Below are 13,380 nucleotides of genomic sequence, written 5' to 3' on the forward strand. Positions count from 1 at the left end.
GTCCATAAATAAGACATGTTCCTTAATGCCTTCATGGGTACCTGGTATTTTCACTCTGTCCTTAATGATTTACTCTAAGAAAAGTCAGTGTGCTGTTGTCTTCATGGGTGTCTTGCAGCCACATCTGCCTCTGACCCATCCAGACACCTTATCCATCAGGGTCCCACTCCTCAGCAGCAAGGAGGCTGCCAGTTATCTTCAATTCTTTAACCTTTATAACCTCAGATACCAAATGGTTTAGTTAAATGCATCAGTGTTTTTTTTTTTCCTTCATAAACATGTTGCTGTCCCCTCTGCCTTTTTTTTTTTTTTTTTTTTTTCCTACAGCATCTGCACTCGGTGTTGTTCGTACCAGAGCCTGAAAAATGAATCTGGTCTTTCCTGCAAATGTTTCCTTTTGGAACTGCCTGTATATGCAGTGTCTAAATATTTCTTTCTTTTCGAGTAGCAGTTTTCTTTTTGAAGGAGACCAAAGAGGTTACGTGGAGAAATAAAACAAACACTGATGTGTTCTGAACTCTTTGGGTCCCAAGATGTTTGCCTAGAGGTGTGTTTCTCATGTTAGTGTTTTGGTACATTTTGGGGCACTTTGCTACCCTTGTGGTCACGGAGCCTTTGGAAGGTGTTTGTCATGTTGTGAGTTGTCTCTGCTTTGCTTCTGCTCTCTCTCCTACCAGGATATAATTTTTCCTGCAGGAGATACAAGCTCTGTGTTTGCTCATCCCTGGAAGGACAGCCTTATCCCACAGGAAATTTTGGGTATGCTGTGCCTCTAAATGAGTTGATACTCAATGTCCAGCTCTCAGGTATATAATTTTTCCCTCTGAAATCAGCACTGCAGCCTTCTCCCTTTGTTTGGTTTGCTACATCACCTGTAAGTTACTAACAATTACATCCTTTCTGTGCTGGTACAGCTTGAAAAAAAACGAAGCAGCAATTTCCATTGGTAGAACTATGCATAAATGAATATAATGGCAAGAGGGTGGCTACCCTTATGTCTTGCAGATATGAATTGAGGGTGGTTATTTTAACATAAAAATTAAAATATATTTAGCTCATAAATCATGCAGGCTCTGCATTTAAATGTTGGTTGCAAGGGTTATTTTCTTCCTTTGTTATTGTTTAAGAAGAAAACATTGAAAGCCCTTGAAGCAGGCAAGATGCAACAGCATGGAGAAGGGAGGTAACAGACTTCAGAGCAGCAGAAACCTCTAATAAATTTTGTCATGTAATTAGTTGAGCATTTGAGTGCTGAATGACTGGGTTGCTTTGCAGTGACGGGTGTGAGAGTGACAAGATCCATGGCCTTGGAATACAAATGTCCCCTCACTTACCCTTCAGATTTCCCCACTGAACTGTTGGCAATGTGAGGTTGGAATTCTCAGCTGGATGGGGACAGTGCAGGTTGGGTTTTTGCTCATCCTGCTGGAGGTGTGGATGGATTGGGCTCCAGCAGGAGAGCAGGTCAGGCACTGGCTGCATCTTGGGATGGGTTTTGAAATGCTTTGCTGGGCTCCCAACAAAACTTGTTCACATGCAAATGGCAAATGAAAGGATGTCTTCTTGTCACAAAGACAGTGATTTCAGAAGGATCAGGCTCTTTTTTTCCCTCCCTCGTTATGGAAATGCAGGAATGATTAATAATCAACACATTTCTGTAGCTGCTTTTGTTCTACATTCTTTGAACCTCTTAGGCTGTCATCTCTTCATTTTAAACCTCAGCAGGAACAAGTATAGAAATAGATGATGTAGTTATCCGAGGGCTTCTGAGGAGGTGAAACTTGCCTGGGATTGAATATATGCATTTTGTATTATTCCATGTGCCTCCTGCCAGAAAATATTTCACTTAAACACAAAAGAGGTCTTCATTTTGCCTTTAAATAAATAATCTCCTCATGCTCTGGAATGTTATCCCCTACATGAGTGTATTAGAGCTGTCTAACTTTGATAAATATGAAATTGAGAACTTCTATTTACAGTATTTTCATCATTGCCAGCTATGTTACCTCTTCATCTTCTTGCTATTCTATATTGCTTTTGAAAAGAAAAATATACTATCCCTATATTTATTCTCTCCTGTGATCACACTTGGGCTTTGGGGAAATACTGGGTATGTAAGTATGGAAAGGTCTGAAGAGAAACTGCCAAATTTCAGCAGGGAATTGCTAATTTCCTTTTAATTTTAGTATTGCTATGCAAAAAGGAATTTGGCTTTTCAAGTAACGAAGAAACAGCTGTGTTGGTGTTAAATATTCAGTGGGTTTTGTAAGTGACTTATTTGAATATCTTCATAGATTTCCCTCATCTGAAAGTGCTCTTAAGTAAGTTTAGGGAGAGGGAATGATTTCTTTCTACACTCTCACCTTTCTCCAGTTGGCATTTTGTGAAGTCAGGGTTTAAAAAATGAAGCAACAACACACCTTTTTGTTGCCAAAAAAAAAAAAAAAAAAAAAAAAAAAAGATGCCTGATTTCTCTAGCTGCTGAGAAGTTGGTGAATTGTTTCTACTAAATGCTTAAAATAGCGGGGGGAGATTTGGAAAAAATGATGAGTGTTGTATTACACAACCAGCCTGGCTGAAGCTAAAAGTGCTTCCAGATCATTTAGAGATGAGCACACAGGAATGGCAGAGAGAGGAAAATGGTGTTGCAGCTCCCATCTCTCTGAGCTGCTCATCCTGCCCAAGTTGCAAAGGTTGGGAGCTGTAACAGGGGCTGGTGCCCAGCTGGCACCTGGCAGGGCTGAGCACCACAACCTGCTGTGGATGTTGTTGTCAGCTGAGCAGCTTTCTGAGTTGGCTCCAGATGCCAACTGACATCACAGCATCCCTTGATGCCCCAAGCAGTGGGAAAACTCCCTGAAGGGAGGAGTGGAATTGCCTGGGTATGTTTGAGTTGTGTATTTCTAGGCAGCTTCTGGTGAAAAAAAGTGTGTGGTATGTGGTGGGATCTGAAATGCTCCTCTTGCTTCTCCAAATCACTCCAGCCTCTCTGAGGGTACTGGGTATTTGCAATTTTTAGCAGGTCTTGCAATATATTTTATAATAATCTTATTAATATACCACCTAAATGCCACTTAAATTCCTGTGCAACAGTCTGGCCAGGTTTTTCCTTTTGCTGTGAAACCTGTCAACCATGCTGTTGGGTAAGGAATAAAAATCCCTGCTTTTTCTTTGTGAAGTCCTGATTTCTTCTGCTTTGGGAGTGGAAGGTGCCTTGGATGGTGATGGGAAGCCTCAGGAGATGATCATTCTCTGGGCAAAACATAATCTGCCCTCAAGGATTAGGGAGAGACCTATACTTTGATCTGGATGGAGAAGAGAAGGGGTGGATTAATCAGTTGTTAGGGGCTGAGTACATTAATGGTGTCTAAAGTAGAGAGTCTGGTTGGGCCTGGACTAGAAGGAAAGGCTGGAAGTTTGGAAAGTATGAGTGGGAAAGGAGCAATGTGAAAAGAGTAGAAAAGGAAGAAGATAAAATGAAAAGCATGGGGTAGAAAGAATTCCTGGTGGAGTCAGTGGCTGCTGGGTTTCTCTCTTCATTGGATCCAGAATACTGGAGAACATGGAAGCTTCTTGTGTTCCCAGTATCCTTGATTCTGTTTATTCATCTGTGATGCTGGTGCATGCAGAGGAGAGCCAGATGTTACCTTTGAGCTGCAGGTGGCAGAGGCCCCTGTGGGGACCCAAATGTCCCAACAGTGAGAGGGACAATGTCTGACCTGGGGTCAATGTCTGACCTGGTGCAATTATGGACCGACTCGGTCCCCTCTGTCAGCTGCAAAGCAGTTGCTGGCAAAAGAAGAGGATTTAGCTTGAGAGCACTGAAATGCACATTTGATAGATGCCCACATAACCTTCATTCCTCATCCTCGTGCAGGTGCAGGGACTTTTTCCTGCAGGGCCTTTGTCCCGTGGCTGTGCTCGGTGACGTTGCAGCGTTCCGTCAGTGCTTACGTAGGGCTTGAGTTTCACACTCACCCTCTGTGCAGCTCTGCCATTTCCCACTGTATATCATGGAGATCTGAAAAGAACAGGCATTCCTTCATGGTTAATATTCTACAGTGGGTATAAGATGTAATTGCAGTTGTAGCTTTATTTATCACCTTTCCCACGTGGCTGAAGCTGCCTGAGTCTGTGATGAGTGCAGGTAGCTGAGAGTTGCAGCTGCTTTGGCTCCACTTTGGGTCTCTCAGGAACAGACTTTGCTTCCATAGCTCAGTGTCTGAGAAGTAGCTGGTTTATCTTGCACAGCCATCACATCACATCACATCACCACTGTGGGCTGCAGAGTGCTGACCCTGATGGTTCTCAGCTAGCACATCCTTGCATGTTGATTTTTGTAACCATTGAAGTCGATGGAAGCTGGAGATGTAAAAGTCTCCTGGCCATAAAGTTGATGCAGTTTGACACGTGGTGAAATACATTCAGTACCAGTCAGCCTCTGGTGCTCCTATGAAGATGATTAAAGTTGTGTTCAACTACTTGACCACTTAAGAAATAGGTTTAATAGAACTAAAACTAGGGGAAAAGAAGTTGAGTATTTTTCATGGCTTGTTTTTTAGTCTGTAGCTTTATAATTAGAAAGAAAACCTAAGGAAAACATGTTATGTTTTTTCTTGTTGCTTTGGACAAGGTCAGACATGTGTAGACCTCTGCCCTGTGCTAGAGAACAGAAGAAGTTGCTTGCAGTTAATGATGTAGAAATTGAGCCTAACTTGATAACTTTCTTGACTGAAAAGGGTGGAGAAAAGTACACTTGCATTGTGACTAAATGTAGCATACAATTAATTCTTCTATGCAGTTCTGTGTGTTAATTGCTGTCATTGTGTGAACTGATGGTTTAAGCAAAAATAGAAAATTTTATAACTGGTGTGATGCTTCCAATGCATAGTCTTAGCTTAAAGTGCCAGCCAGCAGTGGCTTTCAGTGCTGTCAATCTCTGTGAATCATTTTTATGTAAAAGAAAAATACATTAAAGAAGAGCAAACCTAGAAAGTGTGGCTTGCACTTTTCTTTGTTCGGAAGCCCCAAAGCTGGTGGTGGAGGTGAGTGATTCTGAATAAATGCAGTCAAAGCCCCTTCCACGTCCCCCCAGCTCTCTCTCCTTCCTCAGTACATGTCACCCTGTTGGGGTCTGTTCCTGGGATGCTGGGCAGGCTGCAGGGATGGCTGTGATGCTTTGGGAGAGGTTGCTCAGCCCGTGTGGCAGCTGGTGGCTCGCTGTGAAATGAAATGAAAAGAAAATCTGCCAGCCCTGCTTCACCCTGTTGGGAGGTGAGTTAGTTTTGAAGACAAACCTTTGCCTTTCAGTGAAAGGGGTTTGGTTTTGGCCTGGTGTGGCTTTGAGGGTGGATTAGGCAGGCAGAGTGACATCAAATTGTTCTTTGCTTTAAAAAAGGCATGAAAGGAGTGAAAGGGTCCCTCTCCATCAGCATCCCGAGCTAAAATTATCAAGGTCTGTCTGCAGTGGAGCTCAGCCTCTTCAGCAAATTTAACCTCTGCCAGAGGTTTTTCCCTTTTTGGATCAAGAAGCATCCAATGTGTCTGTTGGCAAGGCAGCCCCTAAGCAGCAGTGCTTTTTAGGTAGTGAATTAAAAAAAACCAGGTAGGTCTCTCCAGGGCTCGGTGCTTGGCTGTAACCAAACACCAGGAGCCTTGAGAAATACCAGGTGAAGTAGAAGCCTCCAGCCTCACATCCACCATATTGCCAAGGAGGCACTGGGAACAGCCTTCTGGCTTTTTTGGCACATCTTTTAAACCTCTAAGCTGCTACTTTAGGCACTGTCTTTGAATAGCTTAATTTATTTTTTTGCGTGTTCGGTTGCTTAGCAACAGAGAAGAGGAAAAACATTAAATGCGGCTAATTTGGTTTTATTACTGATCAGTTAGCATCTCTTTAATATAAGAAATGTATTTTTAATAAGACTAATGAGCTGTAATTCCTGGCTTTTGCCAGGCAGAATGTTAAATAAACTACATGGATGCAGTGGGTAAAGATCCTGGCTCCCTGAGGGGTTCCCTGTTACCTGGAACTGTGCTGGGAATGTCTGGGTGCTACTGGTTGGGGGCATTTTATGCTGCTGCTGCTCTATTATGTGATATTCTCATATTCTTTGTGCCTCATTTTCCCTACCAATAGAAGGGATTTGATTTGAAAACCTAAATGAACAACAACAACAGAACCCCCCGGTGTAACATAAATTGTGTGAAGTAGCATACCTGCTAAAATAGAAAGACAAATAGCTGAAAATGTCTCTGTTTTCCTGGGAAAGCTTTGGAACATGTTACCATTTTAGTATGGCAGCGTTTTTGTCCGGGACAAGTTATAAATTTTCTGCTCTTGCATCACATGTTTGGCAGCAGCAGTTAATTTTTATCATTCATGGGGCAACATTCCTGATGCCCAAAAAAGCATTTGTCTGATCAAAAGCTTTCTGGAATTTGTTTATAAACCTCTCCTTGCTGCTGGAACACTTGGACAATATTACCAGCAAAACTCCAGATAATTACAAATGGCTGAAGCAATCCCTCTGTTTATTTCTTCTTTTTTTCTTTTTTTCTTTTTTTTTTTTGGTTTTTGCAGATTGCCTGTTCAAGCTCTGCCCCATGAACCGGTACTCTGCCCAGAAGCAGTTCTGGAAAGCAGCAAAGCCAGGAGCCAACAGCACAACAGATGCAGTGCTGCTGAATAAACTGCACGTAAGTGTTCATGGTTGGGATCTTTGCATCATCAGCACTCATCTAGTTTGATATTTAAATTTAAACAAGCATCTCCGATCGATTTGAGGCACTTGGAGACACCAAGGAAGAAATTATAGAAAATTAGGATACAAGACTCCTTTTGAGGCATTCCCTAACTCTTGAAGCATCCTCTGATTTGTGACAAGGTTCTGCTCCAGGTCTCTGGCCCAATATCAGTGTGTGGGATATGGGGTTGGAGCCATGGGAGCTATTGAGGCTTTTGTTATTAATCTTTGCTAGACTCTAGTACTGCTCTGCCTGAGCTTTTTAGCATAAAAATGGGAGCCTTCAAACAACCACAGGGATGAGAGGATTCTCAGGCATTGGGTCTCAAGGTGGGAAGCCACGAGTGGCAGCTGAGCTGATGATGCCATCTGACCCCCTGACCTGATAAATCTGTGGGCATCCTTCAAACAAGGGTAGCTGCTGCTGAAACATGTGAAGGTTGATGGGTAATTATGGGTAATTATAAGGCCAGACATCCTCTCCTTCCTCATTAGCTTGCAGTATTTAATATTTTCTGGGTAAAATGTTGACATTCAGCAGATGAAAACCTAGTGAGGCAATTGATTGCTGTTTTTAGAACTCCTATGTAAAAAAAAAAAGCTAACTTAAATACCATCTGCTGACTTTAGAGTTAAATAAAATCCATGTTTATGTTAAAATTACATAGCTAGAGTACTTCATGTCAAAATTACAATTCTAAATATTTTTAGTTTCTTTAAGCCTATATTAAGCTCATTGTAGACTGAAATACAAAATGGCCCTGTAGGAGAGTGTCATTTGCTGATTGCCATATGGCTGCCTTGCTCCTGCATTTTGCAAAGGCTGTTTGACTCATTTTTCTTCTGAAAACATAATTTTATAACCTAGAGGTATTAACTTGGCAAGGAGAAAGCTATTTTGGTCCTGGCTGTAGCACAAAGGTCCCTCAGTTCTTCTGGATTTCTCCTGCCCCTTTGGTTCTGGTAAGAGGAGCAGACCATGTCCTGAGTAACAGGGGATCTGGGTTTGGGGTTTTTTGGTGTGTAGGGTGAGGGGGTAGCTTATGCCCACAGGTTATATGTATGAGTTCATAGATTTTCAGAGAAAAAGTGTGGTCTAAATGCTGTGTCATGTAGGAGAAAAAGACTTTGTGGTTGGCCTGGATTACAGTGTCATTTATTTAAAGCTGTCTTTGCTTTCCTCAGCATGTGCCAGTTCAGTCTTTGGGACCTGTTCCTATTCACCTGACACTTTATTATTTGTGCCTATGGAAATACAGGATTAGATTTTTTCCTGTCTCAGTCCCAGCTGAGGGATGTTTGCACAGATTTGTACCACTGGGCATCAGCTGCTTGCTTGATTTGCTGGGAGGATTTGTGAACTTTATGGTTTTATTGGAGAGTATTTAATGTGTCCCAGTGACACAAAGGCCAATCCTTTATGTAGCATGTGTCAAATGAGGCCTTCAATGACCTGGAGCTGATGCATGGCTTGGAATAACTTGGTCCCATGTTTATCACTCTCATCTGAACTGGTTTTTCTGCCAGTCATGTGGGTACCTGTGCCATCCTTTCCATTTGGCATATGGAATACACTCAAAAATTCAGCATTTTGCCCGATGTATCGGGGGATCTGTGCCCTGAGACACGTGCACAGATTGCTTTATCAGTGCATAGGATTTCTAATGACACTGGTGATGCAAGATGTAGTCATCATCACTTGCCTTTTTTGGCTTCTGTTTGTCTGCTGGTGAAATTTATTGTCCTCTGCTGAGTGCTCGGTGCTGAGGTCAGGTTATTTTCAGTTAATGCCATTTAAGGGATTTGAAATCTGGGACACTTGTCTTTCTCTGGGCTCAGGAGTCAGTGCTGGTTGAGAAGCTGACATCTAGTGGCCGTGGAAAAAATGGTGGTTTTTAAATGATTCAGTTCTGGTGTGGGCTCTGGAAATGCACCTGAAGTTGTAATCATATTTTTACAGAATACGCTGTTTATTTATAATAAATGTGGCACCTAATCCAGTGCTGACAGAGCAGTCTTGTCTTCTGTGATTGCCTTAGGTAACTGAGAGGGCCCCAGTGTGTTGAAGAAATCCTTTTTTCAACAGAATACTTGGAAATCAAGCAAGAATTGTATTTCAAATAAAGATAAAATCATGCTGCATTGTATTTCTGAGCAGATCTTTTGAATTTGAATGAACAGCTGTATTCCAGATTCTTCTGGAGCAAGAGCCTGCTGTCATACCTGGCCCAGCTTCTAAAAATAGCACATTTTGTGTAAGCTGAAGGTGATGAAATCTTACAACAGTGCTCAGATAGCTCTTCCTTTGCCATAGCTGAGCTTTGTCTTGTGTAACTGCTTTGCCTTCCTACATTAAGGAACCTTGGGTACTTTCTTCTCCCCCAGAGGAAAACTGGACCTTCTGTAGTCCTTGAGATCTGAGAACCAAGCCATAAACATTGATGCTTAGCCTCCAAAAAGTCCAGTTTAAATTTACTCTCTACCACCAGATATGATTTGAAGAAAATACTGTTTTTAATGAAAAATATAATTTTTATATGAAGTAAGAGCAAATTGACCAAGTGAAATGGTTTTAAAACAACCCAGGAAAATGGCTCCCTTCTTTTAAAATTGAACAGATTATTAAATAAGACCATGTATTTCTCTGACATTTAGATTTGCAGGGGTTTTCCCTGTTATGACCATGCTGGTGTGAGTTGTTTCTCATCTCTTCACCTTCCCTCCCCAGGGAGTTAAAGTGCTGTCTTCTCATGGCTTGTCTTCAATCTTGTCTTTCTCAGGTTTTAGTCTCATGCTTTATCCCAAAATTTTGTCAATTTATGGAGTGTTTAAATGCTGTGTGTCTGTCTTCCTAAACACCTGGAAAAGGGAATTAGAAAATATGCTGTTGGAAAAAGGGAAATTGTTCTGTTCTAGGTGCTCACATTTTTTTCTAGTTCTTTTGCAATACTCTTAAAGAGTTTTAAGTGTTTGGCCATGCTTTTTATGAAACACCCAGCAACCGAATTGTTCTTCTTTGGTTCCAGCATGCAGCAGATTTGGAAAAGAAACAGAATGAAACTGAAAACAGAAAGCTGCTGGGAACAGTCATCCAGTATGGCAATGTCATCCAGGTAGGCTGTGAACACCTTCCCAAGCTGTGAAGGATCTTGCTCAAACTCCTTTGATCATTGTGACTTGAAATTTCTGGAATTCCTGGGCAAATCTGTAGCTTTGCAAGGTGTGAGGGTGTCCTGACGTGGGATTCTGTGAAGCAGGAACTGGCTGTATAGCTGTGGTGGAGTCACTTCTATTTTTATGGGTTAATTGTGGTTTTTAATGATTAGTATTTAGATGTCACCATGCTTGCTTTCTTCAGAAATGCTGCTTAGAGCCCTCATTAGCCTTGGCCATCTGCAAAGTGCCAGACTGACTTCCACTCAGCACTTCAGGAGTAGTTACTGAGAGTTTTTATTTTAATTTGTGTGTGATAATGTGGTTATCTTATGCACATCTGCTGTGTGTTGAGGAGAAGAAAAATGAGCATTATTAGAACTGAACTCTAATTCTTATTTTAGCTGCTTCACTTAAAAAGTAACAAATACTTAACAGTAAATAAGAGGCTTCCAGCTCTACTGGAGAAGAATGCTATGAGGGTGACCTTGGATGAAGCTGGAAACGAAGGTTCCTGGTTCTACATTCAGCCCTTCTACAAACTTCGTTCCATAGGAGACAGTGTAAGTGCTGCAAAGAGAACCTGCAGGTGTTTCTCTCTGCACAGCCAGGCACAACTCATTTCCCAAAGCCTGCCTTGCAATTAATGACATGCACACATCTTGCAGTGCATGATGCTGCAGGAACAACTTCTTTCCTATGCTGTCATGAGGGGGAGGAAAATTGCTATGGTAACTTATATTTTGGAAACATGGAGTGATTTAACATTGGAAGGAATAAGGGACCTGATTCCACTCGCCTTCCATAATTCCTGCCCAATTCAAAATGGTAGGAAAGCCTGGGTTCCTTTGGGAGATGTAGAACAAGGGATTGGTGTCTTGGTTTTCAGTCATGTCAGTTTGGAATCCAAATTCATCATCATCTCTTATGTGAGGAACGAGGTAATAATGAGGGTAAATTCCTGTTCATGGGAAATCTGGAAAATGATAGATTCTGAATTGGATGCATTGCTGTTTTAATCTTTTTTTACTGTGTCTTGGGTCTTTACTCGGGTCTGCCCCAAACCAGGATTCAGTAGGACTCAGTGTGACCCGAGGTGTAGGTCAGGAAGGTATCTGGCACATCAATACAGTTGGCTTGCTCAGATAGCAGTAATTTATCCTGTAGATCAGCCCCATACCTGTCACTGTGCCTTTTCTACAGACACACACAGCAAAGCCAGGGCACAGGGTAGTGCACTGTGGCCAATAAGCACTTTTTGAATGACATCGACTCTCAGACACTTTCACTAAGAGCAGTTCTTTTCAATATAGAAAAGGCTTCTTGGTGTTTAGTCTTGGTTTTAGTGGGACTTTTCCCTAGAAGAAGGGAAGAACAGGACCTTCACTGTCCATAATCAAGTGAATTTGTATTGAGTCAAGAATCTGATTTTTCAATTGAAAGTGCATCTTGAAGGAGGACAACGTTGGGCTGATCTTTTGCTATAGGAATTAATTTGTTAAATGTTAACCAAAGAAACAACTTCACGGAAAGCAGCAGCCAGGTTTGCTACCAGCATTACAGCCTGTGATTGCTCTGAAAGCCCTGGAGTCCAACAGTGGAGGGTTTTTTCTGCTTCCATGACTTAGTACAACGATCTAAATTCTGAAGTGAGCAGAATCCTGGTTTCCATACTCAGGCTGGTGTCTTTCCAAACTGCAAGAAAGTGATTTCCTCCCAACACTCTCGTATTAAAAAGAGGAAAAAAAAACCCCAAGCTTTCTCAGGTTGCAGGTTTCTGTCTGATATTGCACTTATCTACAGGTTGTCATTGGAGACAAAGTGGTCCTGAATCCCGTCAACGCTGGGCAGCCTCTCCATGCCAGCAGCCACCAGCTTGTAGATAATCCAGGGTGCAATGAGGTAAGGACAGACTGACACAGCTGGAGCACTCTACACAAATCTCCCTGTGTCTCAGCTAAGCTGCTGGGATTTGTTTCATGGAAATGGGTGAGTTGGTTGGTGCCTTTGGCAGTGCTGAGGAATGATTATGTTGTTAATCAGGAACTTCGCAGAGCTAGAAGATTTTTCTCATGTATTTTGGGTGCTAGACAGAGGTTTGATCTCTTGTGCTTGACTGGCTAAAAGTAAGTTATTCCTTCAAAACCAGAAGTGTGGCACAGTGATATCTAGCAAGTGACTTGCTGGCAAGCCAGCTGTGCAGTTACTTGCTCTGGGGTAAGTGCATGAAGGGCTTTTCCTTCCCTGAAGCAGTGCAGCAGGGACTGCAGGGGTTTGTTGCAAATTCTAAAAGCTAAGACAGTAGTTTGTGGCAGTGTCTTGTGCAGGCACGAGGCTGGCACTAATGGTTTGACTTATCCTTTTAGGTCAACTCTGTGAATTGCAATACAAGCTGGAAAATTGTCCTCTTCATGAAATGGAGTGATAACAAGGATGATATTCTCAAAGGGGTAAGACTTGAAGCTCTGCTTGTTTGCAACTTGGTCGCTGGTGGGTGATGCCTGTACTGACTGTGGTGTCTGGGCTTTGACAGGGGGATGTGGTGAGGCTGTTCCATGCAGAACAGGAGAAGTTTCTGACCTGTGATGAGCACAGGAAGAAGCAGCACGTCTTCCTGAGAACAACGGGGAGACAGTCAGCCACCTCTGCCACCAGCTCAAAAGCCCTGTGGGAAGTAGAGGTAAGAATTGGAACCCAGGCTGGGGTTGGCTTTGTAGGAACAATTACTGTTAAAAATTGTGTACTTGGATTTCTTTTTTTAGGTAAAAGTCTTCCTGGTGTTTGAAGCTCAGTGTTAAAATTCCTTTTCTTACTGTGCTTTCAATGCAAAATCAAAGCTGGGTTCTGATTTCTAATGCTGCAGCAGATATTTCTCAAATACAGGTTCTTGATGATTGGGAAAAAGGGGACACAAAAGCATCTATGAAGTCATTTTCTTACCAGTCACTAAAGTTTAACACCAGCCAATAATTTCAACTGTCCTGCTGGGTTTGCTGAACACTCTATTTTTGGTGTGGAATAATGGGATTCTGCATATCCCCATTTCACAGATTGCAATCCTTTCCCAGTCTCTGCGTGTTGCTTGTCTGGACCATTTTTTTCTGTGCTTGGCTTTCAAATGGAGTGACTAACACCTTGGCCATGACTGGCTGCTTAAAATATCCTCACTTTATTGGTGTGATTAGAGTTGGTTTATGATTTTAAGTGGTTGCCATTAAAGAATTTAAATTTAATTGTAATGGTGGTTGGGTGTTTTTCATATTCTTTTTCCAAGAATTACCTGCTTTGATATGCATAGAAAACCCACCTAGAATTAACATTACTTCGATATGCTGCAGCCACATCTTCTGTGGTAACTGTCCCTGAGTATTGTCACTTGACAATGTGCAGAAAAATCAATGTTCATAAATTGCTGAGTGAGCTGATGGTGGTTTGCATGAAGTATTTACTGTACTGAGTGTTGTTCACATGTGTTTCATCT

At 42.0% G+C, this 13,380-nt stretch overlaps 1 protein-coding gene across 10 annotated transcripts in view; it reads left to right on the top strand.

Annotated features, from left to right (window-relative positions):
• ITPR1 (inositol 1,4,5-trisphosphate receptor type 1) overlaps positions 1 to 13,380 on the top strand; it is a 163,755-nt gene that overhangs the window by 38,941 nt on the left and 111,434 nt on the right. For all 10 annotated transcript variants that reach the window (XM_071756365.1, XM_071756366.1, XM_071756372.1 and 7 more), the window contains exons 4-9: positions 6,584 to 6,699; positions 9,773 to 9,859; positions 10,304 to 10,462; positions 11,703 to 11,801; positions 12,266 to 12,349; positions 12,433 to 12,579. In XM_071756365.1, coding sequence (XP_071612466.1) covers positions 6,584 to 6,699; positions 9,773 to 9,859; positions 10,304 to 10,462; positions 11,703 to 11,801; positions 12,266 to 12,349; positions 12,433 to 12,579 — 692 coding nt within the window. The remainder of the gene's footprint in view (positions 1 to 6,583; positions 6,700 to 9,772; positions 9,860 to 10,303; positions 10,463 to 11,702; positions 11,802 to 12,265; positions 12,350 to 12,432; positions 12,580 to 13,380) is intronic.

The sequence above is a fragment of the Heliangelus exortis genome, chromosome 12 (genome assembly GCF_036169615.1).
Source record: "Heliangelus exortis chromosome 12, bHelExo1.hap1, whole genome shotgun sequence".
NCBI lineage: Eukaryota > Metazoa > Chordata > Aves > Apodiformes > Trochilidae > Heliangelus > Heliangelus exortis.